Source organism: Protopterus annectens, chromosome 1.part2 (assembly GCF_019279795.1).
Source record: "Protopterus annectens isolate FY-2018-M chromosome 1.part2, PAN1.0, whole genome shotgun sequence".
In the NCBI taxonomy this organism is placed as follows: Eukaryota; Metazoa; Chordata; order Ceratodontiformes; family Protopteridae; genus Protopterus; species Protopterus annectens.
Genome location: NC_056727.1, coordinates 1188550431 through 1188575998, shown reverse-complemented (window position 1 = coordinate 1188575998; position 25568 = coordinate 1188550431). Strand labels below are relative to the sequence as shown.

The 25568-nt window shown below is 38.3% G+C and overlaps 1 protein-coding gene across 5 annotated transcripts in view; it reads right to left on the bottom strand.

The window, feature by feature from the left end:
- Positions 1-25568, bottom strand: part of EPHB3 (EPH receptor B3) — a 231858-nt gene that overhangs the window by 74094 nt on the left and 132196 nt on the right. For all 5 annotated transcript variants that reach the window (XM_044060044.1, XM_044060039.1, XM_044060041.1 and 2 more), the window contains exon 4: positions 605-760. In XM_044060044.1, the coding sequence (XP_043915979.1) occupies positions 605-760 (156 nt within the window). The remainder of the gene's footprint in view (positions 1-604; positions 761-25568) is intronic.

Here is a 25568-nt window from a genome sequence, read left to right as displayed (position 1 = left end):
ACTCTGATCTCCTCCCATCCCCCAAAAAATCTTGAATGGCTAGTAGACCGTTTGTATATATACATTACATTTACTCCTTGTCCTTCAGGCCTGGGTCACATCTGAAAATCTTAGAATCATCAGTTCAGTTTCTTGGTTAACAGATAAATAACATAAAGCATAACATGTCACATAGCCCTTAACATTTCCTGAGCTGAGCACCTTTATAATGAAGAAGCTTTTGTGACAACAGAATGTGAATGCAGTCAGACATGTAGTTGAAGCATTAAACAACATGATGTGATATACCACAAAGGCAAGTGTGGCACTTCACGTAGCGTTAAAACCCATTACTGATCAAAATCAGGCAAGGAGAGCTAATCCCTGGAAACACACTCTCAGGTACAGAAAAATAAATGAGAAGAATGGAGATTATCTCATGGGAATAGTGTCTCTGGGCACAGCAGTCCTTCTGCCATTTTGTGATAAGACCTGACTGAATTAGTAAGTACGTTTCCTCAAAGACACTGCTGAGTACTGAACTTGCTTACTGCATGCAAGGTTATTTTTTTTTCAAAGCATATCGGCAAATAAACAAACAAAATTAAACCTGGCTGTGACTTACCTGTGCAGGCCACATCTGGTGGGTCATTGTCTGCGCGGTAGAAGCCATTTTTACAAGCACAGATTGTGGATGCTTCAGAGTTGGTCTTGCTGTATGGCGGGCAGCGAATACAAGGTATTCCTCCTTGTTTCGCTTTGAAGGTACCAGGACTACAAGCTGTTGAAGAAAGAGTGCATGGAAAAAATGAATAATTTAATCTGTAAAATGTTCAGGTTTTCAAAGTGCAAAAAAAAAGAATAATTTAGTCAGTAAAATTTCAGTATCATGATAACCACTGACAGCAATGAAATTTACCTTCCTGCCTGAGCTTAAATTGGTGGCCATGATAATCACACACATAGCATTGGTTCCAAAGTATAGATACCGTACAACACGAAAGCATGCCTAACTATGACAAATCTAATGTGTCACACTTTGTGATGAGATATTTTGCAAACTGGCAAAATGCATATATCATAGAAATAAACAGTTTTGAGCTGCAATGAAGGTTAGGTCAGGTTAGGCCATTGCACGGGGAAAAAATCATTAGCAGAAAAAAAAGTAGTGACAACACACATTACTTTCTACTTTTTTCCAAAGAGCCTCATGGTACAATACAGTAAAGGAGATATACTGGCAAATTATAACACGAAACACAAGACAAATACAAGTGAGAAATACCTCCTATAAAACAGAAAACAGCCAGTTAAAATGTAATGTATACTGCACACAATTACCATTCATCTCCATTGTTCTCCAATAAAATACACATATACTACAACAGATCTATACCTGCAAAAGTTCACAAAAATGACCTTATAAAGGCAGCAACATATGAAAAGGAATGAGGTTCTGCTGGAGATTACCCTGGTAACCTGGGCCTGGTTGTACAAGGTGCTGTAAAGCTAGTAATGACTTCACTGTATGCTGCCCTAGGAATATGCAACTCAGATAAAGTTAACCTGAAGCTACATTCTGCACTACTAGTAAGTGTCACATAGTACCTAGCACTTAACCCAAGTTACACGTATTTTACTTGCAAGTACCACTGAGAATTTAACACTTAAGCCAAAGTACTGAGTATTGTATGTGCAAGTATTACTGCGTGCATAACTTAGCTCCAGGCACTAAGCATTCCACGTTAAGTTTAACAAAGTATCAAACACTTAACCCAAGGTACCAGTTATTTCACAGAAAGCATCACAGAGTGCTCAGCTCTTAAACCAGGCACCAAGCATTTCTTACGCACCATTTCAGACTGGGAGGTTGGTATAACGCTTAAGATGTTTACCTCACAGATACAAGGTACAAGGTAAAGGGTTTGCTTCTCACCTTTAAAAATGGAAATTAGCTAGGTATAAAAAGGTCCACAAGAGCATCTAGTGTAGTACTTACTTATGAACCTTTTAATACCCCTCATAACCTTTAGAAATGTCCTAACTAACATACCCCCTTCCCAATAAATGCCTATGAGGCTCAGGGACACATATGGGTTGGACTGTATGGCTAGGCGTATAAAGGCCCTGGGGGTTGTTAGCCTAGTATATAACCATGAACTTTGAACCTATGAGTTTCTATCCCTTAATTCAAGTTTCTGAGAATTTAATGTGAAACTGTTGTAGAATCCTTAACCCTTTCCCAAGGTACTGAGAATTTCACATGTAGGTATTCTACAGTAACTAACATTTAACCCAAGGTACTGAAAAATTCTCACCTAGGTATTATGTACCATGGAGTAGTTCACACATAACTGAAGGTGCGCAGCATTTAACATGTACGTATTACAGAGTATCTGACACATAACCAAAGGTCCAGAGTATTTAACATGAAAGTGTCATACAATTTTAATACTTAACACAAGGTACTATTACGGAGCATTTCACATGTAGGTATTGCAATGTATCCAACTCTAAACACCAGGTACCTAGCATTTCAAGGGTACGTATTACAGAATCACTAAACACTTCATCCAAGGAACTGAAAATTTAACATGAAAATGTCAAAGAGTACCTACCCAACACTTAATCCAAAGATACTCAGAATTTCACATAGACGTTATCAAATGGCACCTAACAGTTAACCGTGGTAATAAGCAATTTTTTTTTATTTTCACACTACCTGCCAACCATCAGCTCCCTGCTATCTATTGAGCTGTTCAACTCTTTTAAGGCGAGCTGCTCCAAACCCCATTCTTTCCCTGAGAGGTATCAGGGCTTTTTCTACTTATGCCCAAACTCTGCCTCCTAGTGGCTGAAGTGAACCCCAGCATTTCAGTGGAAGGCCCCAGCTACACCCTCTCCTAATGTGCATTTGCTTCCACATACATGCTGCCGAAGACTACCATCACCGGCTTGGCTGGACTCCGCTCATGACTTCAGTTTATGGAACTATTTTTGTTGCCTGAAGACCCTTGCCTGCATGGTGGTGATTGACCATCTGGAACCACCAATTTCTCCTCCCATGATGGTTCAGCCATCATCGGTCACTCACTTAAACTCTCCCCTACTCAGCTCATCCAGTGCTCAAGCCACTAGATGATCTTACGTCACATGGGGCGTAGTGACTGTTTTATCCTGTAAGCCAGAGACCTGTAGCAAGGTACAAGTCATTTAACATGAATGTTCATATAGTGCGTAACACTTTACCCAAGGTACTTAGAATTTCCCCTGGCAGTCTGGTGGCTTGTGCACAGGATTCATGCTATGAGCTGTTAAGCTGTTTCCTGTGGTACAAGGTTTGAATCACTTATCCTTCTTTTGCCTACTGTGTGACCTTGAGCAAGTCTTTTAACCACAGTCTTTTGAAGCAACGGAGGTGGTTGGGCTGGGCTCCTCAGTGATCTTCTGGACCTCATACCTAGTCTCTATGAACCTATTAAGTATAGTACTTAAAACTTCACTAAAGGTCGCCGGCATTCTTGTGCAAGTATTACAAAATGACTAACACTTAACTGAAGGTGCTGAGCATTTAATTTAAAAGTGTCACAGAGTTGCCAATACTTAACCCAAGGTACTGAGCATTTCACATGTAAATATAAATACTGCAGAGGCAAAGGCACATAGCATTTTCCCTGTAAGTATCACAGAGTACCTGACATTCACCCTAAGTTACCCAGTATTTCATGTGCAAGTATTAGAAAGTACCTAACACAATGCAAAATATTGGACATTTTTAATCCAAATATTACAGAGTACTTAACCCAAGCTACCCGGCACTGTAAATATCTAGGAACATCTAACAACTCACCCAAGCCTCCCAGCATTTCATCTGTATCATAAGAGTATGTAACACTTAAATGAATAAAAGGAACATTTTACGTATAATAATAACAGAGTGCTTAAAACTTAAACCAAGGTATTGATTATTTCAGTAATCACACCTGAAAGCTACAAAAGTATGGCCTTCTGAATATAACTAAAGGCTGGAAGATAACAATTATGCAAAATAAATGGTTCTAATACTGCGACTAAGCTGTATGTTCTGTGTGTGTGACGCTGCATAAATTTATGAGGAAAAAAAGTAGGCTCAAGAACACAAACATTCCCCAAGACACCTAAATGATAACCCAAGGTTATTTTTGCCTTCTGCAAATATACAATACTTACTTTTTCATGGAGTTATTAAAAAAAAAACAAACAAAAAAAAAAACTCAGACCCATACCCATCAACCTCTTAGGACAAGAGATATGGGCAAAGCCAAAAATAATTTGGGGACAAAAGCCCAAAATCAGGGCCAGATTTTAATTACTGCTCATATACACTTGGGAAGTTTCTAGAATAACAGGTTTTCCATTAGCATGTGTTTTTGAAGGATATGAAGTCTGAAACTTAAATGCCTGTCAATCTGTGGAGACCTAAATCAATGAATTTGGCAGAAAACCACAAATGTTATGAGGAACTGACTAAAAGTATGAGGCAAAAATATGGACATTCTGTAAAAATCTGGACAGTTAAGAAGGTATGTTTTCAGCCCCTAATTCCAACAAATATTCACATGCATCCATAAACACACAGGCATGCGTGAGCCCCACACACACACACACACACACACACACACACACACACACACACACACACACACACACACACACAATTTCTCTGTTTATTTTGTTTGCATTTGTTTTCTGAGTTAGAGCACAGATATCCATGGACCTTTTTCACACTTCACCTGGGTGCTGTGCCTGGTTAAGTGGCTTGCTCAGATCACACAGTTAGGTTAGGAGGTCGAGAGAATCAAACCTTGCACCTCTAGACAACAAGAAACAGACTGTTAACAGCCCCTTAATCCTGTTAATCATAAGTTTCATACAATTCACATGAATTTTAAGGGTAGTGATTTCATTCACAAAGGAGAAGAAAGATGCTGGCTGAAGAAGGAATTAGTGAAATGTTCTCTTTCATCTGAGATACTGAATGATGTAAAACCATTCTCAACTTAGACAGATACTTTCAAAACTAGCACAAGGAAAGTTTTCAGAGGTTCTAAATTAATTTATGTTTCAAAGTCAGGCACAGCACCAGTTTGGACCGGTGTAACACTGCAAGTAGATTGTAAGGCTACCATATGATATTGGACATTTGTTACATGTCATTGCACAAGCTGGAGAAAGGTAGATGCAAACATGAAGATTATTTAGGATCCCACTGACTGGAGCTCTAACAAGTACAGTGTTATAAGACTGCTATGCTGCCACACCCTCCCTCCTGGGAAAAAGTTTTTTTTCACCCACCAAAGGAATACCTATATAAACCCTATGACTCTTTTCTCACGATTCAATCACTGGACATTAAACCAGAATTACTGTTTTGGGCTGCCTTGCCACAGGATGAAGGAAAGAAGTGGACAGTTAAGTACTGAAATGGAAACAAAGAGGCAGTATGAAAGACTATTGTTGTAAGGCATTAGGCTCATCTGGGAATATCCTCTAGCCTTGTGTTACCATGGAAATAAAACTGCCTACATTATCTGTTAAAATCTACTTATCCTGCCACAGCAACAATGTAAGAGCCTTGAATCCCACAAATAACTGTACAATTTGCTCTTGGTCAAATAATCCCCCATTCATACAGATTATACGACCTCCCTACAGATGACCAAAACACTGTAAGCCATGGTTCAATTAATTGGATTCAACAGGCTATGATTAGCCAAAACTGCTTCTGAGTGTGGGGCATCCCCAGCAACCCACAAGTAGGATGGAAGTGCCCAAACCATTCAGCTAAATATAACCAATCCCACAATGCTAGAACCATGATGAAGATTGATGGCAGGCCAATTCAGCAATGCTGAATTATAGTTTAGCCAGATTGCACTTTGGTAATTTATTATGGTCCCAGATTACTATAAACTGCATGTTCCATGTAACAGATTTTGGTTTTATTAATTAATTACTTAATTTCTAGCATTACCACCAGTCTCTATTTGGGCACTTGTGTCCTGCAAAAAAAAAAAAAGGCAAATGTCTTGAACTTTTATGGGAGAAAATATTTAATAAGCCTCCCTTAACAGTTGCATAAAACTATTATTTTGTATCTGAAACACTACTATATTACACAGAGCAGCATAAGCAACTGAAATGCTACAATAATAAGCTTGTATTTTAACAAAAGTAATGTCCAGTTGTTTGCATTAGCTGTGGGTAGAGTTTTGTCATGCAAAATCTTATGTTTTCTCCCATAAAGGTCCCATTTTGGGCATCGGAAAATTTGGCAACACTGTTCATTTCACAGTAGTTAGCATATATACTAAATGTATTCCAAGTTTGCAGCACTGTTCAGGTCTATGCAGATGCATTAGCTCTAATCAGAACTGACAACAATAAAGTTTATGATCTACATTTAACTATGAGCAAATATGGAACAATGAGAAGTTTAGTCATTATTTTATTTATTTATTTAATATTTGTTAACCGGGAAAGTCTGACTAGGACAGAGCCTATTTTCATCAGAGGCCTGGGGAGAAATGCTAAAGACGCATGTCTTTTGAAATGTCCCACAAGTAAAACAAAGCATTAAAGCATGTCCTGCAGTTGTGCAATTGCATAAACATTTCAGAAAACACTGATTTAAAAAAATGATGTGCCTGCTCAGAGCAGATAAATGGTGCCCTGACTGCAGGCCTTGTTACCTAGATTTGACAAACTAACTCATGTGTTGTAAGAGGCTGCCAGGATGGGTAGACTGAGTGGACAGTATCCTAAGGGGGAAGGAGGTGAAGGCCGGGTATAAGCCCAGCATAAGACAGGTAAGAGGGTCTCAAAAATGCACATGGCTCCATGGGTGACAGTTACTCAAAGAGTGAGCAGTGTTCCAATCAGGGAAAACTCCACTAGCATAAGGGACACAGTGCTCTACAGCATTACATAGACTCGGACAAACAAAAAAGTGGCTAGGACAGGTATGTATCAGAAAATTCCAAACAGACAGAGAATGTCCTGCTGGCATTTAATTCTCACTGGCTGGTTGGGGGGAGGAGATACATTTACAAGTAAGATAATTCCCCATAGGGTGATATGGGATGCTTAGCCAGAGATGGGGTACCACGGACACTTGATAGTAAGCGGCCTACAAGTATCTGATTCATTCTATCACAGATATTATCACAGGTAAGGTATTTCTGCTAAGAAGATGGCAAACCCTGACCCACCCCACCATGTGATGTGGATCATTAAGAAAGTCTTGATGGGAAAATGAATGAATCACTGAGTGTAACTACGGCTGGATGACTAAAAGCATATAAAAGTCAGAAAAAACGCTATCCATTAAAACATATTAATAATTTTAATATGCAATGAACGTAGCCCACAAAGCAAACAAAACACAACTTAATATACTGCACTTTGTCCAAAACTTATTTGGCTGAAAGCAAACTCAGACAACACTTAAAGTCCCCTCTCAGAATTGTCCACTTACCTATATTTTGAGGCTGGGTAATCATACAGGGGAGGAGATGGGGATGAAAGAACAACTCCCAATTGATGTATAAATAATAAGCAAATAAACTAACTTTTCTGACTTGTTTTCCTTCCACCAGAATCTCCTGCCTACTTTGCAGGGAAAACTTGTCTTGAAAATCCACAAAAGGCTAGCTTGGCACTGGATCACACTTCTGTGCATTCAGCAATGTAATATTTCTACCTTTCATCTTTCAAGGAAAGGCTTAAAACTTATTACGTTCAGTAATGGGGTTAGTCGGACTGGGCTATGGTACCCCTTTTCAGTGGAAAACCAGGCAGAAAGGCTCCAGTCATGAATGTAGGCAGTTTTATACAATACAGAAAGAGTGTAAAGGTTAAAGTTGCAACATGGACATACAATAACTGAAAGGCTGCTATACCACAGATAATCTACAATCAGTAAAATTTACAGTTAATTACATATTAATACAAGAAAAAATGGAATATAAATCATGTTATTAGGTATTAACAATTTCTCACCCCATTCATAAACTCATCTAGATATTTAAAGGATGATGATGGAGAAAATATACTACATTTGGAAAAGCTGTATCTAATTCTCCTTTTTCTGAGGTGCAGCAATCTTGGAATTAGTATATATAAGAAAGGGTGCAGTCCACCTACATTAGGGGTGCAGGGTATATGCCTCCCCCCTGCAAAAATCACTGTTAATGCATAACAATGATTTTCACACTTCACTGCTATTCTCTGTGAACCGTAATCAATGTTTGGTAGTTTCCAGACTTGCAGTATTAAGAAAGTTTCCATAAGCTGCTAAAAACACCATGTTACTTTTTTATTAAGGCTGAGTGACCTAGCAATTAGAAAATGCTGGAAACTTTAGTCTCTTGACATTTTTAAGTCGACCAGGTGTTTGTTGACCATTACAATGTCTGATTTGTAGAAGTAACATAAATTTACTCTGGCACTATCAACTTTCAATCAAGCTATGTCTGCCGTCTTCCACTCAACTGTGGGGATATAGAAGACATCCTTGTTCAAGATCCTTTTCTGATAACTTGTCCCACCCCAAAAACATCTCTTCCAGAGGCTCCATCTCAGTAGCCCATGTACTTTGGCGACAAGTACACCACCCTAAATATCACAAAGTCCTTTCCTCATATGCCTTAGCCCAGCCAGCAAATCTACCTTCCCATCACCAATAAACAACCCCATTTAATTTTCCCATACCATAACATTAATTCCTTTTGTTAAGTACCACTCCAATCCGTTGCCCTCACTTAGTCATTTGTGAATACCTCCTAGTGCAGACACAGACTGAACGTGTGTGTGTGTGTGTGTGTGTGTGTGTGTTGGCGGGGTTGTGTGTGAGAACTACAGTAAAGTATGCAATGCTTCTGTCTTTTACACTTTTCTTACTGAGCTGCTATATGACAGTATATCAATAACTTCTTAATCATTTAGAATCCAGCTGCATTTATATCAGGGCTTGGTATTATGGTTTCTTATCCCAAAGGAACCATTGTTGTAGCCACCTCAAATTTCAAGTTTAACTTGTTTAGCTTTGCTGCTTTTCTTCTGACTTCATCTAGGTGTTGTCGTTTGTTCCTTATTCCTTGTCACTCTGGACAAGTCACATTCCACACATTAGCTGCAGGTATGTCAAACGAATGAATACTTGGTGTTGGAGGAAATAAAATCTGCTAGTAATGTCACCACCCCGCAAGTCAGACATGATGTTTCACAAGTAAAATGATTCACCCCTCAGTTATCTTCCAATACAAATTACATAACTGAGAAGGACAGCAGTGAAACCGGTTTGTAAGAATCAACCTGCACAGACAGAGCAGTGGTTCTTTTGGAGCCATATCAGGTTTTATACCAAACAGTTTTTAAACATTTTCTTGGCAGACATTTGTTTTGAAAACTCTTCCTTCTTCCCAGCAGTCTTAAACTTCTACAGCCTCTGCTGCTATGTCATATATACATTTAAAAAAAACAGCCACAAACAATTCACAGATCATGTCAGCCTTCCATTTTTAAACTTGGGTAATTTTCTTTCCAGACTTCTAGAATACCGTACTGTTATGAGTGCCCATCCCTTATCAATAGCACTGAAAACCTTTCCAAACTATACTGTTTTAAAGCTATTATAGTATTATTTTTTATTTATTAAAGTAATCTCTTGTAAAAACTTATGAAATATAAATATTAATGTATTCTTCGCTAGCACATTGGTGAATGTAATCCTGAGACTGTGTATGTCAGAAACAAGGAATGAAGATTACCAATTTTAGTCTGTATTCAAGCATTATGACTTTAGGGATAGGTGTTTCAAACATAGACCATTAAAAAGTAAGTACACCCCACAGTTTCCCCAATATGTATACAACGTTAATATCATTTACATCACTTATAAAACGATGTTCAGCTCAACAGGAATTTAGGAGGTGTTAGACCAACTCCATAGTATTGTCTTACTCTTATTGTCTTGTAGTGGGTCGTAGCTCAAGTGGATGTAAAACATCACAGCATTTATCAAAAAAGAGTACACAAGTTCCCTGGTGCCCTGGGCCAATATCCCCAAGTCAATATGAGTATGTCTTCGGGACTCCATTGAAGAGGCCACTGCCCTAGTGTGACTAGCCCAATCAACAAAGTGTAAAAAAAATAGTAATAAGAATAAATGCATATTTTGGTTCTGTCTGTAAATAAATTCTAGATTAGTGTAGTTTTTTTTAAATAAACTAAACATTTAAAAGTAAACATAACTATTCCATTTTTACTGTCATATTCTTTGTTTTTACAGAAACCAGATTGGCTCAAAGGCAAGTAATTGCCTAACTGCTCTTGCAGGCCATTTTAACTAGTCTTCCCAAAAGCAAGAATCAGTTCATGTACCTTGTAACACCTTTACCATTATACCAAATGTTTCTTCCATCTAGTGCACTCTGTGTCCTTAAACTGCCACATGGTAACTGGACATACACATTACAAAGCCCACAGTTAATTAGTGTTTTTAAGACTTAATGCTTACTTTTTTGTATCCTACACTTCAAAATATCACACTCAAAACCTTTCCTTTTCAATCACCAGAAGAATCACTCTCAACTGAAACAAAGTCATTTTCAAAATGGATCGAATTGGCTAGGCTTGTCCTTAACAGCCCTGGAGCCGTTAGCCTAGTAACTTCCTGTGATCCTATGATCAGTGCACATTTGTAAGTCTTGCAATTTTTCCTGTCTTTAAGCCACAGTTACAGTAGACACATTATTAACTCCCTTGTTTGCCAGTTACAGTCAGGTAGTTTATAACAGAAGCAGAAGCAATTGTACATTTTATTATTTCAGTTAAGTGTACAATTAATTTGAATTTTTTTTTTATTTTATACTCCGCTTATTACAGAACTACAGTAGGACAATCCATTGTACTACTTTCAGTGAAATTAGATTATTCACTTTCACTTCTTTAAAGTCATGCAGTTGAAGGTAATCAAATTCAAAAGATTTGTCACAAATAGGTAGACCTGCGATAACCCATAATGTCATATACATTCTTGTATTTCTTAAATTTTATTTATTTACTGCTAACTGCTCTATCTTGTTTTCAGTATAAATAGCAACTTGAAAATACCTAAGGTGTCCCCATGTTCTGAACAGATGGATCAATTTTTATTTAAGAAACTTGTGTGAAAGAAAAGAACATTGTACAATTACTTACATGTAGTTTACCTACCTCTGTGAAATGTGTATGTGCATCTTAACAGAAACACCAAAAAGTCATGGTATGAATCTACAGTGTATAAATCATGGTTGTTCCTTCCCGATTTATTTATTTTCTTTGTAACCATATTTCTTTACTTCAGCTCAGGCAGGTGGAATTCAATTGTTTGTTTGACAATATTACTTGTCTTGAATGTTGCCTGATTCACCTTACAAAGCAAATGACTTTTTCAGATACACCATCAAGAACATTTCTAATGTTCTGCAGTTTACCTCTTCCAACATGTAATGGTTTCTTATTTTATTATTTGCTCATGGGAGGCACAGTGGTGTAGTGAGTACTCACTCTCACTTCACATCAATGGGTCCTCTGGTTCGATTCTTGGATGGGTTGCCCTGTGTGTGGAGTCTGCATGGCCACCTTGTGACTGTGTAGGTTTTCTCTGGGTGCTTTTGTTTCCTCTCAGTTCCAAAACACATACAATAAGCAGTTTAAATTGTCCCAAGGGATGTATGTGTGTATGTGCATCATTTAAAAGAAAAGTTCCCTCCTTGCGTAGTAATCTTTGTGGACAGTGTTGACTGTTCACAGGGTCAGTACAGGAGTTAGCTGCAACATATAAGTGTGAATGGATGGATTATTTATTTTCTTGACAATTAAGTAAGACCAACTAGAAACAAGAACTGTGGTGTGGCTCAGAAACCTCCATCTTCAAATGTATACGGTATGCAAGTGGAAACTATGGAGCTTGAATGGAAGACTCCAAGACAAAGCTGTTTAAATTATAGCCTTAACCCCTTCTGTTATACTGCCACACTTTTTACTTGTAAATCTGAGTTATCTGTACATTAGTCAATCTCAGTGGAGGTGTAGTCAGGTATACTCTGCATATTCATCAGAATGACCTTTTATAGGATCAGGATTACTACTCTATTGGCCCTGAGGCCCTTATAAGCCTAGCCAAGAGTTTAGCCCATGTTTAGACAAGTCAACACCCAATGCCCCTGTCCAGCAGGGACACAGGTGGAATCCCAGGGGTGTATTTTCTGTTTCCCATTCAGTTATCCAGGTTGCGCTTAAAAAGGGGTAGCGAGGTATTTTGCTTGATGTGGAGAGGGAGTCTATTCCACAGATGAGGGAGTCTCTGGGACACAAAGCTGTCCTGCCAACAAGCCATGCTGACGTCACATACCAGGTTGAGGTCACGTGTACGGGTTACTCAAGTGGAGCTTGACTTGCAGATGTGCAGCAGTCCCATCAAGGTGGGGTCTGAGATTGCTTTGTATGCCAGACAGAGGTCACCTCTAAGGAGTCTGTAGAAGACTGAGTAGAGGGCAGGGCTTTTAGCTTATCTGAGTATGGTAGATGTCGGAAGCCCTGGATTCTCCTGGTGAGGAACCTCTGTGGTCTCTCTAGCTGCTGCATGTGTTTTGTGAGGTACATGCTGAAAGGGGCATTGTACTCATTAATGGACCTTATAAGGGAATAATACAGGGACTTTATGATCTCCTTGTCCCTGGATGAGATACCCTTATTTATGAGGTGGGCCATGTAGAAAGCTTTCTGTGCAGTGAAAGCAACATGGTGGTCAAAAGTCAGACTGCTATCAACCTGGGTCCCCAAATCCCTCACAACTGATTGCGTGCTTAGGACATTGTTATTAATGTGATCATTTGTGGGGAGGTCACTCTGCCCAAAGGGGATGATGATGCATTTTTTGGTAATTTTTCCCCTTTTGCTGAGCATCTCTCCAAAACATTATAGCTTAGAGAGGTCAAACATGTTTAGAGCTATCTAATTAATATCTACACAGTATAACTGTATAAACCTTTCTTAAAAGTCAGCTTACTCATCTAAAAGCATGTATCATTATGGCTGAAGAAGGTAATAGCTGGAAAGAAAGACCCACTGCTTCATTAAGTGGGAAGGGAAAACATCTGGAGAGATATGTTCATTTTATTTTAAATTGCAAAGTTGGTTGGCGTAGCAAAATGAGTCTGTGAGTGCAAGAAGACATATGAAAACTGAAAAAAGGAGCTTACTAGCTATACCCTGTAGAAAAGCAGGTCAAAAAAGAATATGGTAAGAAATATTTAAGCATATTACAAAAAATAAAAATTGTCAGGATGGTTTCATCAGCATTGGCTAAGTAGCTTGCGCACTTGCCTCTGAGGCTGGACAGAACTCCTGGAGGTAAGGTCACTCTCCCACACCACATGCTTTTTATAACACTGCTTTCAGCTGTACACTGCTAGACTTAAGACAACAACAAAACTAGCAAAGGCTGTTGGGCAGCATGGTGGATATATCCCTTTACTCTGACACAAAGTTTAATTTATTTGAACTCTGAACATTATGTATAATCCATATTTTAGAAACCACATATGACATCTGCACTTGTAAGGAGGCCTCTGAGGTTGGACAGAACTCATGGAGGTAAGAGTCACTGTCCAACACCAAATGCTTTTTATACGACTGGTTTCATCTGTACACTGCTAGACACGTTAAAAACAAAAATAGCAAACACTGTTGGGCAGCATGGTAGACACAGCCCTTTATTCTGATAAAAAGTTTAATTTCAACTCTGAACATTATGTATAATCCATACTTTAGAGCTTCGGAAATGCAGCATTTCTGATAGCTGGAGAGAACACACACACACAGACACACACACAGACACACACACAGACACACACACAGACACACACACAGACACACACAGACACACACAGACACGGCTTTTTACTTCATTTTCTTTATTTGAGCAGTATCTATACAGAACTGTATGCTAGATTACACCATGATAGAAAGAAGCATTGTATCCTTTGGTCAAAAATCTGTGGGCCGTTTTCAGGGCTTTGCTATTTCCTCCACTGTGGTGCGATCTTGGAGTTTGCATATTTAAGTAGGGGTGTGTGGGGTGTACAGCCCCCCGCGTTGGGGGGTGTGGGGGGTGGAGCCCCCCACTTTAGTTTAAGGTCTATGTTTTTCTTTTTGTTAGGGAACAGCGATTTTTTTCCCTGGGAAAAAAAAATTGTTGTTCTGTGTGTTCGTTATTGTGCAGTTTTGGACTTTTGGTTCGATATTACATTGTTCGAACTCATACAAGTTCGACGATGTGATATAGACCCTTGGTCATGATTATATCTAAGCAGCAACCTTGAGTTGTTGTGCAAGCTCATTTTCTTTCAACCATTCTCCCCATTAAAAAGATGAGAGTGAATTGAACGCCTACAATTATACAGTAAAATGCACATTCCTACCAGTACAAGAAAGTGAACACTACATAATTACAAATATTAATATATGTATTCATAACACACACACACATTATTATAGAGATTGATTTCATTTTACATAAAAAAGTTGAATTTCTTCACTTATGTTCTGCATTACACATAAACTATGATTTCCCTGAACAGTACAATGTTTGCACACAAGAAGAAAGACTGAAATATTTAAACTTATGTTTTTGTGAATGAGGGATTGACTGAAGTGTTTAACAGATGAACAGGGAGTTGAGAAGTGCTGAGGGGCAAAGCATAGGCATCCAGCAAAGGGAACTATAAAAGGTCACACTGCCCTCTAATGGTAAATACCGGTAACTCTTACAATGCCATGCTGCCCCTCATTAATAATGTTTTGTTTTTAACATGTTTCTGACATATGTCATATTAGCATATACATACATATATGTATGAAAAGAAAGAGAGAGGGAAGAGTTAATCATTTGTAAAGCAAATGAAGGGAAGTGAGTCAGAAGTATGGAAATCTCCACAACAACACAACAGTTTGCCCACACTGCCTGACCTTATTATGTTGCAAGGTTATATGACATTTCTCAGTACCACCTGTTGTATGCATGTTATTTTCTGTTTGATTTTACACTTTCTCTCTTTTCTGACTTTTCTTCTTTCTCTTGCGTTTGTCTCCACCCCCCCACTATCAATTAACCATTTGGAATGTTTACAATGAAGAACAATTATTTTGAATCACAGGAGTCGCGCGCCACACAGGAAATGAAATACCTTTACCATGGCCAGGAGGTGGGGAGTCATCATTACAGTCATGTAAATAATAACATGCACAATGTAGCATGTTCATTGACAGTCATACAGCAGGTCAAATATAATTTACATAGTCAAGCATATAAATAATAACAACAATGAAGTGATGGACATATCTGTTTCTGCATAGTTAACAGTTTTTTCTTGTTATGAAGAGATTTTGGGTACCTCAAAGTTCCAGCAATCCCTCCATCTATGCACATAATCACCTATGTAATTAAATAGTTTGCCATTCACCTATTCCAATTCCTAACATAACTAGTAACTACTCAATCAACCAGCATAAAGTGCTTTCTATTACAGCATTCTCAAAATTCTTTACAGCACATGCCAATTATAATTGGACATCTGTGAGAAGAAATATTTACAAGGTCAGATGTGTCTACAAAGACCAAGATGTCAATGCATCTATGTAGAAAGCAGGTGACATAACAGTAGGAGGGAGCTCAGGTGTAATGTAACGATTCCTCTCTCTCCAAAAATAATGTGAAATGTGTGCTTCTCTAGGAGCAAATTCACAAACTGCAACAGAATTTAAGATTATGTAGGGTAACTCAGAAATGTGTCGTCAGGATGAACATGTTAACCAAGGGCATTAGGTCACAGTAGACAAATGGATAAAGCATCTGCCACCTAAGCCACAAATTGTGGGTTCAGGTCGTATCTGGTTTGGTATCATTTCTACGTTGACACCAATACATACAGCATATTTTCTTTGGTAAATGTAGCATTTCTACTGCTTACCATGTATGTAACATTCTACTTAAATTTGACACAGTTATCAAGCACTTGGCTAAATATGTTCATAACAGGCTCTCCTTTGACCACCAAGTCTTATCCTTTGTGGCATCTCCTCAAGCCAAGGTTCAAAGAAGTTATAATCCCACTTTATTCACCCCTTATTAGGCCCATTATTGAAAACAGTACACCCTTAGGCATGTACCTCACCAAGTACTTAAACCAGCTTCAGAGTCCTTAATGTTGTCATACCAACAAGATCTCAGTTCCCAGTACATTTAGGTACTCTGACTGACTAAAAGCATTGTTGCTCTACTCATGTTACAGACTCCTGTGAGGTGATCTCTGCTTAGCTTTAAATGCTGTGAATGGCCTAGTACTTTTTTTTCCTAAACAGAGCATTTGGAAAGCCAACACCTATTCTAGAAACCTAAAACTAATACTCGTATTAATTTATATGGCTTTACACAGCTAATCTCCCAACCTACTCATACAAACAACTCTCACACATCTAGTACTCTTATTGACTGGGTACTTGTATCTAATTCTTCCAAATGTCATAACCCTGCAACCCTACCAAACACCCTGAGCAATCACTCCCCTATAAAAGTGCTTAGGTTCACTCCCCACTTCACAAAACCTCCTACATATTTATCACTTGTCGCAAACTCTTTAACTTCCATCCAGAAACCTTTAATGTCCTCCTGTCTAAAGTAAATTGGAAATTCCTTACCTAACTCCCACTAGAAGAAGCAGTCCTAGCTTTCAACTCCACCTTCCTTAGCATTTTAGACTCACTTGTTCCCCCTCGCAAAGTCCAAATTAAGTGCACCATATCTCTGTGGCTTCCAAAAGCCACTCGTACCCTTATGATAGCTAGGGACAAATTATGGAAAAAATGGTCACAAACTAAGCTCCCTGCAGACTTGCAAAAATATAAAGAACTCAGAAATCTGACAAAAACACATAAACAAAGATAAAAAGGACTTCTATAACAAACAGCCTATAACAGCCCTAAAATCTAATCCTAAAACATTCTGGAACTCTATTAACCAAATATTACATCCTGGTAATCTTAGCTTCCCGAATCCATGCCCAGACAAGACATCTGAAGAAACTGCCACTATCTTCAATACCTATTTTATCGATTCAATATCTAAGCTACTGAGCCCTAACCCACACTCCTCTACTACTAACATCTCCAACTTTTCTGAACATAATCCTAATACTATTTCCTCAAATACCTTCTCCCTCAAACCTGTACCTACCAGCTACATCAAAACTCTACTCTCTAAATTAAATTAAAATCATGCTCAGCATCAGCTGACAGTATTCCTTCCACTTTCTTCTACTAGCAGGTGACTCTCTTGCTCTCCCTGTATCTATCATAATCAATTGTTCTATCTCTGAATCTAAGGTCCCTTCCATCTGGAAACAATGCTACACTCTTACCTGCACACAAAGGAGGTAACTCCTCTGATATCTCCAACTTTAGACCTATCGCTATCCTCTCCCCTCTCTCTAAAGTACTAGAAAAATCTACTCATAAACAAGTTATGCAGTATCTAATACAGGAAAATCTGCTTACACCCACGCAACACGGCTTCAGACCCAAACATAGCACCACTACAGCTCTATTATCCTTCCTCAACAATGTCTCTATAGCCATGAATGACCATAAACTTATTTCTTGCCTATTCTTGGACCTCTCAAAAGCTTTCAACACTGTCTCACACTCTCTTCTGCCGCACAAACTGCATAACCTCAATTTCTCCTCCGACTCTGTTGCATGGTTCTCCAGCTACCTCTCTGATGGATCTCAATCAGTGAGATGGGCATTCTGCACTCTCCTCTCCTCTCCCTGCAAAAATGTGTACCTCAAGGGTCTATCCTACGGCCTTTACTTTTTAATATCTTTACTATCAGCTCTATACCTTCTGTCCTCAGTCATCTTTAGTGCAATACACAGATGACTCTACAGTCATCACCACAGCCAACTCTCCCTCTAATCTCTTCTCAGCTACTCAGGCATCTTTTAACTTAGTTGAAACATGGCTCTCCCAACAACCAGCTCATCCTTAACCATAAAAAGCAAAGCTGTTACTCTTCCTACCTAAAAAGTTCAACAATATTAAACCCTCCTTCTCCATACAGTCCCTTAAAAACACTCCCATTCAGGTAGAATCCAGCACTAAGCTCTTAGGTGTAACCATCGACGATCAGCTTAAATTTGACCTGCATGTTAATAACTGTATTAAAAAGACTCATTCAAAACTAGGGCTCCTTTACTGTAACAAGAATTTCCTTACTTCTGAAGCCAAGATTACTCTCTCTCTCTCTTTTACCTACCTTCTACCCAGCCACAATTCTCAAATTCTCACAAATCTTAACTCAACACTACTGACCAAACTCGAATCTACCTACAACAAGGTTGATAGATTTGCTGCCCAACAAACCTACAAATCCCATCACTGTCTCTCTAAAACACCTAAACTGGCTTGAATTACCCCACCAGCTTCTTCTCTCAGCTCCAGATCATCCATTCTATCCTATACCAGCCTTCCTACTGGCCAGCACTATCCCCTCTCATCTCCCATTATTCTCCCTCCAGACCTCTCCAAAGCTCTAACCAAGACCTATTACAAATCTACAAACCCAAGTCTAAATTTGGACGCAACATGTATAGCTATCACCCTACTATTGCTTGGAATAGGCTCCCACTAGAAATCAGGACCCTTACACATCCTAAAGGATTTAAGACAGCCACCAAAGAGCACTTTAAAAGTCACTAGTCCTGCCACTGCACTCTCCCTCCTTAAACATCCCCTACTTCTCATACCTTAATGTACTTTCTGCCCTTAACTCACTCTTCTCACTAGCTCTCTCTAATCTTCCTTGGCTACTCTTTCTACTATCTTCTAAAAATCTAATAGCAAATCGCCTCAGAGAAACATTCTATTGTAATTGTCTTCATGCAACTACATTATGATAAAACAGGGTTTTTGTAACCACTTACCCCAAAAATTATATTCGTCTTAATGACATATTTCCTTCTATACATCTTGAAATAGTTTTGCTATACTCCTGATTATTGACACTGTATAACATTGTATTACAACTTAATGCCTTGTAATAATCCTGTAACACTGCCGTTTAATGCTAATTTATAATGAAAATTGTTTAAAATGTTGGAGCTTTTCTCCCCGGGCCTCTGCTGAAAAAGGGCTTCTCAGCTCATTCGGACAATCCCAGTCAATAAATGTAAAATACATAAATAATAAATAAACTACACTATAATATCAACAAGACGAGATGATGTGACAGATATCTAACCCAACATATACCCCCATTTCTGAAATAGGCTGCCCTTGCCTATCAAGCAGAGTACTCCTCTAGCAACCTTTAAAATCTTGATGACTGTATGGTTGATACAGCATTAAATACAATGAAAGAAAGACAGAGGCAATACATGGAGAAAGTATGCTTAATTCAGTGCACTGCTAATTTCCCACCTCTGCACACTGATGTGGCTTTGCTTCTTGATGGTCTCTTTTGGCTGTAAACTTAGTAATAACCTAAAAACCAATGAACATATGACATGGCCATAGTTGAAATCTGTTGTCGCATCTATTGCTGGGTGTCATATATATTCATTTAAAACATCCAAATAACACTTCTATTAAAGGCTGTGTAACATTGTCATGAGTTCTGCATATACAGCCATGAAGCAGCCTAGTTACAGCAAACCAAAATATTTTTTACATAAATCATCATTTTCTCCATAGTATAAGTGTAACAGCATCCACAAATATTTCTCTTTACAGACTATTAAGGCTTGCTTGACACCTTCCACACATCTTCAGTACCCACCACTCTATATCAAAAAAAGATTAAGACATCACAAGTGTCAAATCTTTTAGATAAACTTGACTGCACCTATAAGCATAAATTTCACCACAGTCCACTCCAAACTCCAAAGACTTGGTAGCCATATTTGCTTCCATTATCAACCTGCTCGACCTTGCATAACTTTAACCATGCAGCGATTATTACACTTACTGCCATCTCCTACCATTCCAATGTAGCTTTTTTGGCCAATCAGCCATTGTAGACCTTTGCACACCGACTAAAATTCTAGATGGAATAATTTTCCATCATACTTTATTTTATGCGTGAATGGGCGTACCTTCGTTGAAGGTTGTGCGTCAGACCTGGCAAGTCGGTACGTAAAAATCTACTGCCAATCATTAGAGGATTGGTGTTCCGCTGTGGCGACCCCTAACCGGGAAAAGCCGAAAGACACAACAACAACTTTATTTATTTACATTTGTTGACCGGGAGAGTCCAACCGAACACAGGTCCATTTTCAGCGGAGGCCTGGGGAGAAAAGCTCCACATTAAGTATTACTTGCATTATACAGTTAAAAAAACATAGCATTTAAATATAGACATTAGTCCAGCTCAGGACGTAAGACAAGAATAAAACATAGATGTAAAACAACTGTAGAACATAGTACAATTTTAAAATATTGTGACATATACTAAACATGGTTACAAATGTAGTTGAGATTCATCAGTGAACAATTGATGCAATTTGTTTTTGAGGTACATAACAGCCATTAGCAGTTGTTGTACAAGAAGTTAGTACTATGTGGTAGGTAGCTGGGAACATGAGTATCCAAGCTTGCTAAGAGTAGGTTGCTGATAGGGGGCCGAGAGAGGTAGTGGGTGGGTGGAGTGGATGGTATGGGGGGGGGGGGGTTGCAAGGGCATATCTGGCAAGTTTTTAAAGTGTGATTTTAGTAAGGATTTGAAGTGGGTGCAACATGTTACAGAGGTAATTGAGGATGGGAGGGAGTTCCAGACTTTGGCTATAGTGCAGGAGAATAATGCTTCTCCAGCAGAGTTATTGGCTCTTGTGACCGTAGGCGGTTTTTGTGGCTGGATCTTAGTGGTCTCATGGTTATGCCTATAGGGTTGGAGTAGATTCTGGAGAGATGGGACTTTTAGTGGCTGGTTTATTCGTTTTTGGGCGAGTGCGAGTTGGTACCATTGAAGGAGGTGGTTAACTTAAAGGACAATAGCATGGCTGTTTTGCCCAAATTACATGTATTTATTTATTTATTTGTCATCTGTTAACCAGGTTAGTCCAGCTCAGCCAAAGGCCCATTTTCAGTGGAGACCCGAGGAGAAAAGCTCCAGAAAAAACAAGACATTAACATGCATACATTCAAAAAATGAGAATATAACATAGTTATAGCATACATTCAAAAAGAAAGAAAAATGGGTACTTATGTACTATTGCGACCACATCTACCTTTACTTACGTATTATTGCAACCACTTTTTCAGCAGAAGAAACGGCTGTTTTTGAAAGCCGTACTCCTGCCGGTAAACTAGTTACAGCTTGTCATGCAACATGTAGGATTTCCATAAAGAAGTGCCGCTTTCGACATGTCAAAGGTAGGAGTACATCTGTGGTCATGTGAAAAAGTGAGAAGCGTATATGCTTTTTTGGGGGTTTACAGCTGTCAGCGTCATTGTGGAGAGGTTATAAGTTGTCATTTCGGAAAAGAAAAACTCCAAGTGTTACCGACAGTGAAGCTTTTCAACAATCCTGCCTTGCGGCAGGAAACCGCACATTTTATGCAGAGAATAGCACCCACACAAACAAAATAAGATATGACACAAAAATTTGGCCATTCTGGGAAAAGCTGGAGAGTTGAAAGGAGTGGCGGCACTCCTGTCTTACTTGTAATGCGGTAGTACTTAACGGTTCTGAAACACACTGTGTACCTCCACTGATTTTGACATAGTTTTGGACCATTTGTGCACATTAAAAGCAACATTTTCTGTCCCTACATGTTTCTGCCAGTCTTGTGACTATTGATATATATCTAGAGTGTTTTTCAGAACATTTGTATAATTGTCGGCACAACTACGGCTTGGAAAACAGCCGTTTCTCTTCCTCCACATTTGGTTGCGATAATATGCAACTACCGAAAAATGAAATAGTTATATCATTGCACATATTTACAGTAATAGAAGTTACATGAAAAGTATTCACAAAAATAAAATGCTGAGTGAAATATCAGATGAGAGTTTAGAGAAAAGTCAGACTTAGGTTCACACTTGTATGTCATAATATTACACAAAACAGAGCGAGACTGGTAATAAATACATGATATAGTTTCTATTAACAGAGAGTATTGGTAGTAGAAGGTTGAAAGATTTAGAATAATGAGAGGTAAAGAGAGGTGTGTGGGGGGTTAAGTAGGGTTCTGTATATAACATTATTTTCTGTTATATACTCTCTCAACAGTCAAATATAAAAATATATGGACAAGAGGCTACTTGCTAACGCTAGTGTTCTTGACAATGAAATGTGCTTTTGAGATAGAGGACGGTGTCAGATTACAAGAAGAAATATCCTCCTATAGTTTCTATAACAAAGTAAAACTGCAGCTTTAAATCTGTCACAGAGAACATTTAGGATAATGGGTAATAATAACCAAATAGAAATAAGCTCTATTCCTCAGTGAATCCCTTAAGATTTGGTGTTAGACCCACTCCTATTATTCAGATGAAATTATTATTATTACCAAAAACTTACAGTCTATCTTCAAGGCACTGCAGGATGACTTCATGTTGCCATGGAACTGACTTATGGCAAATGAATGTGTAATTAATACAGCAAAACCTACTACAATACTATTCAGGACCCATCAACATCTTACGAAGACAATCAGTATCGCAGTCTATGACCCCAGTGGATCTTTCTTACCAGTAATACAGCCCAGAAACACTTATAAATCACATTTGACCCTATTTTCCCTCTCCCCAAACACAGAAGTAATAGTCAACAAACATGCTGGTTCAGCAAAAGGTTCCCCATAAAATGTCCAACTTCCAGTTTTAGAAACTAGACCAGATAAGGCAGTCAATATATTGCTGCTGAAGTTAAAATATGCACTTCCTATCATTTGCATACTATCTACCCAAAACGTCACTCTGTTACAAACAGTATATAAAACTCTCAGATGTATTTACCTATCCAATAACAAGGTGTACCACTGTACCTCATTTCCTAAACGCCCCTTGTTGTCAACGTCAGAAAGCATCATATCACTCAAATACATTTACCTGTACGACTACTTATAGTATCTGTTGCTATTCCTCTGGCCATAGAACTACATTTTTTAAAAGTGAACAAACCTAGTCTCTCAAAGGATTTGAAGCGATATGTCTAGGAGACTTCCATCCAAACTAATTACTACGGAAAAAACGTTTCCAAATTCAGCATATCAATGTTGGTATGCCAGTCCCAAAAAGACAAATCAATGATGTGACAAAATTGAAAAAAAAAAACAGACTAAAATTTGGCCTAGAAAGTAAATACCAAATGCAACTACTTCAGGGGTGGCAGACAACTGTAGGCCATATTAACACATCTGCAGAATATGCATACACATCTTGTTACTACCTTACTCCTACTACAGGTAGAAGCATAGACGCTCCAAATGTACATTGACAGATATATGTATATAACGTATGTAGTTTGACTAATCGACTTTATACAACTTCCTATAAGTTAACCAAATATTCAATGCATACTACCGTCTCCATTTGTTTAACTGTTGCACACAATTAAATTCTAGCATCTGCTTGCCTTCTTACTCTGTTGATGCAGATATATATATATATATATATATATATATATATATATAACACAGTGGGTGCACTCGTTCAGCTCAGACCTTAACATACTGAAAAAGTTTTACACCCAAATAACATACTACTTAATTATCAATGTGTCTAAGCTAGGACAGTGTGTAGCTGATCACATGCAATATGCACTACAAGTTACAGGAATGTACATTGCTAGTCCTCTTTCCTCATTAGACATGGTGAAAGCAAGTATATCCATGGGGTACCCCCTTACTGATTATGATTATTATTATTATTACTAATTAAATCCTTCAAGACTGCTGTATTTTAAAACGTGACTGTGCATTACTGACACTATATTCTGCTGTTTCTTTACATCTTTATGCTTGTAACGATTACGGTATTTGTTAGTGCTGCTTATATTCTTCTGTTTGTTATATTCTTATATTTGGAAATAATGCCTACATTTTGATGCCTATTTTGTTTACTGTATTTGCCTAAATGGCCTGGGTCACAGTTTATATTTGGAAACAATGTCTATATTCTGATGTCTGTTTTGTTTACCATATTTGCCTAAATGGCCTGGGTCATGGCTGAAAAGGGATATTAGTCCAGTTTATGTACCACTTTAGAACAGAAAAACTATATTGTGCACACATAAATAAAACAATAATCTTGGCCTGTGTGAGAAAATGACTTTAAATAGCTGATTTGAAGGGATGCTACCATTCTACTTGCGTATGAAGTAATGAGTGCACCATACTCACTGTGCTCAGGCATAATTACCTCAACAAAGATGCATCTCTGATGTATTTCTGTGGGCATCTTGGTTTATTTATCTGTGTAACTGGGTTATCAATTTACACAAAAACAAAACAATAAGGGAGTGATTTCTTTCAGAAAGAGTTAATTTCGTAAGTCATACAGCTCCACAGCATAGCCAAGTTGGCCTAATAGTGCAGACACACAGCTCAGCATACAGTGATATTGCTGGGTGTTACTAGATTGGGGGGTGCAAAATCAAGTTGGTGGAGGTCTGTTGTGAGAGGGAACACTTGCTTCTTTTTAACTGCATGGCAGTCTTTTAGTACAAGACAGGGTTGCTATACCAGGTAGGAATAGTGTGTGTGTGTGCGTGTGTGTAAGGATGCTAGATAAGCATGCAGTGGGACATGCTGTGTTTGATGACAACCAGGCTGGTGGGGGTGAGCTGGTCAGCTAAGGCAGCTGCAGATAGTCTGTTATAAATATTAAATCAATAAATGATGTACATTTTATCATGCAATATGGCAGCAACATAAAGCCTTTCTTTAATCACCGCTTTTCTCACAGGTGCAAGCTGTTAATTACCTTTTGCACTTTGTAATTTCTCTAAATGCTGAGCTTACATCATTCATGCTATCTTCTACTTCTAAAAGCTACATAAAAACAAAAATATTATTGATAATAACTGAATGACATCCATCTACGTATTATAAAAAAGGAATGGGGATTGTTGCTGTGATATCAGGCAAACAATTAGTTCTTAGACTGGGCAGAGATTGAAGTACAGTAATTTAAACTGTTGCCCAACTATTATGCTTTAATAGCAAAATAGTAGAGAATGCACTTACTTAAATACATGCTACAAGATGGAGGGCACAAAGCCCAAATTTGTGAAATGGAAACATTTTTCTTCTTAATCCATCTTTAATAAAACTGCACTGTATGCAGGACACAAAGCAAGCCATGAATGTGAAGTGAAAACCACCTTACAGTGAGACACTCATGGTGCTTACACACTTGGGCCATCAGTAAACGGAAAACTGATCTAAACTCTACATTGTTGCTTCATACCTCATAATGCATAATAAAAGGAAAAGGACAAATGTGT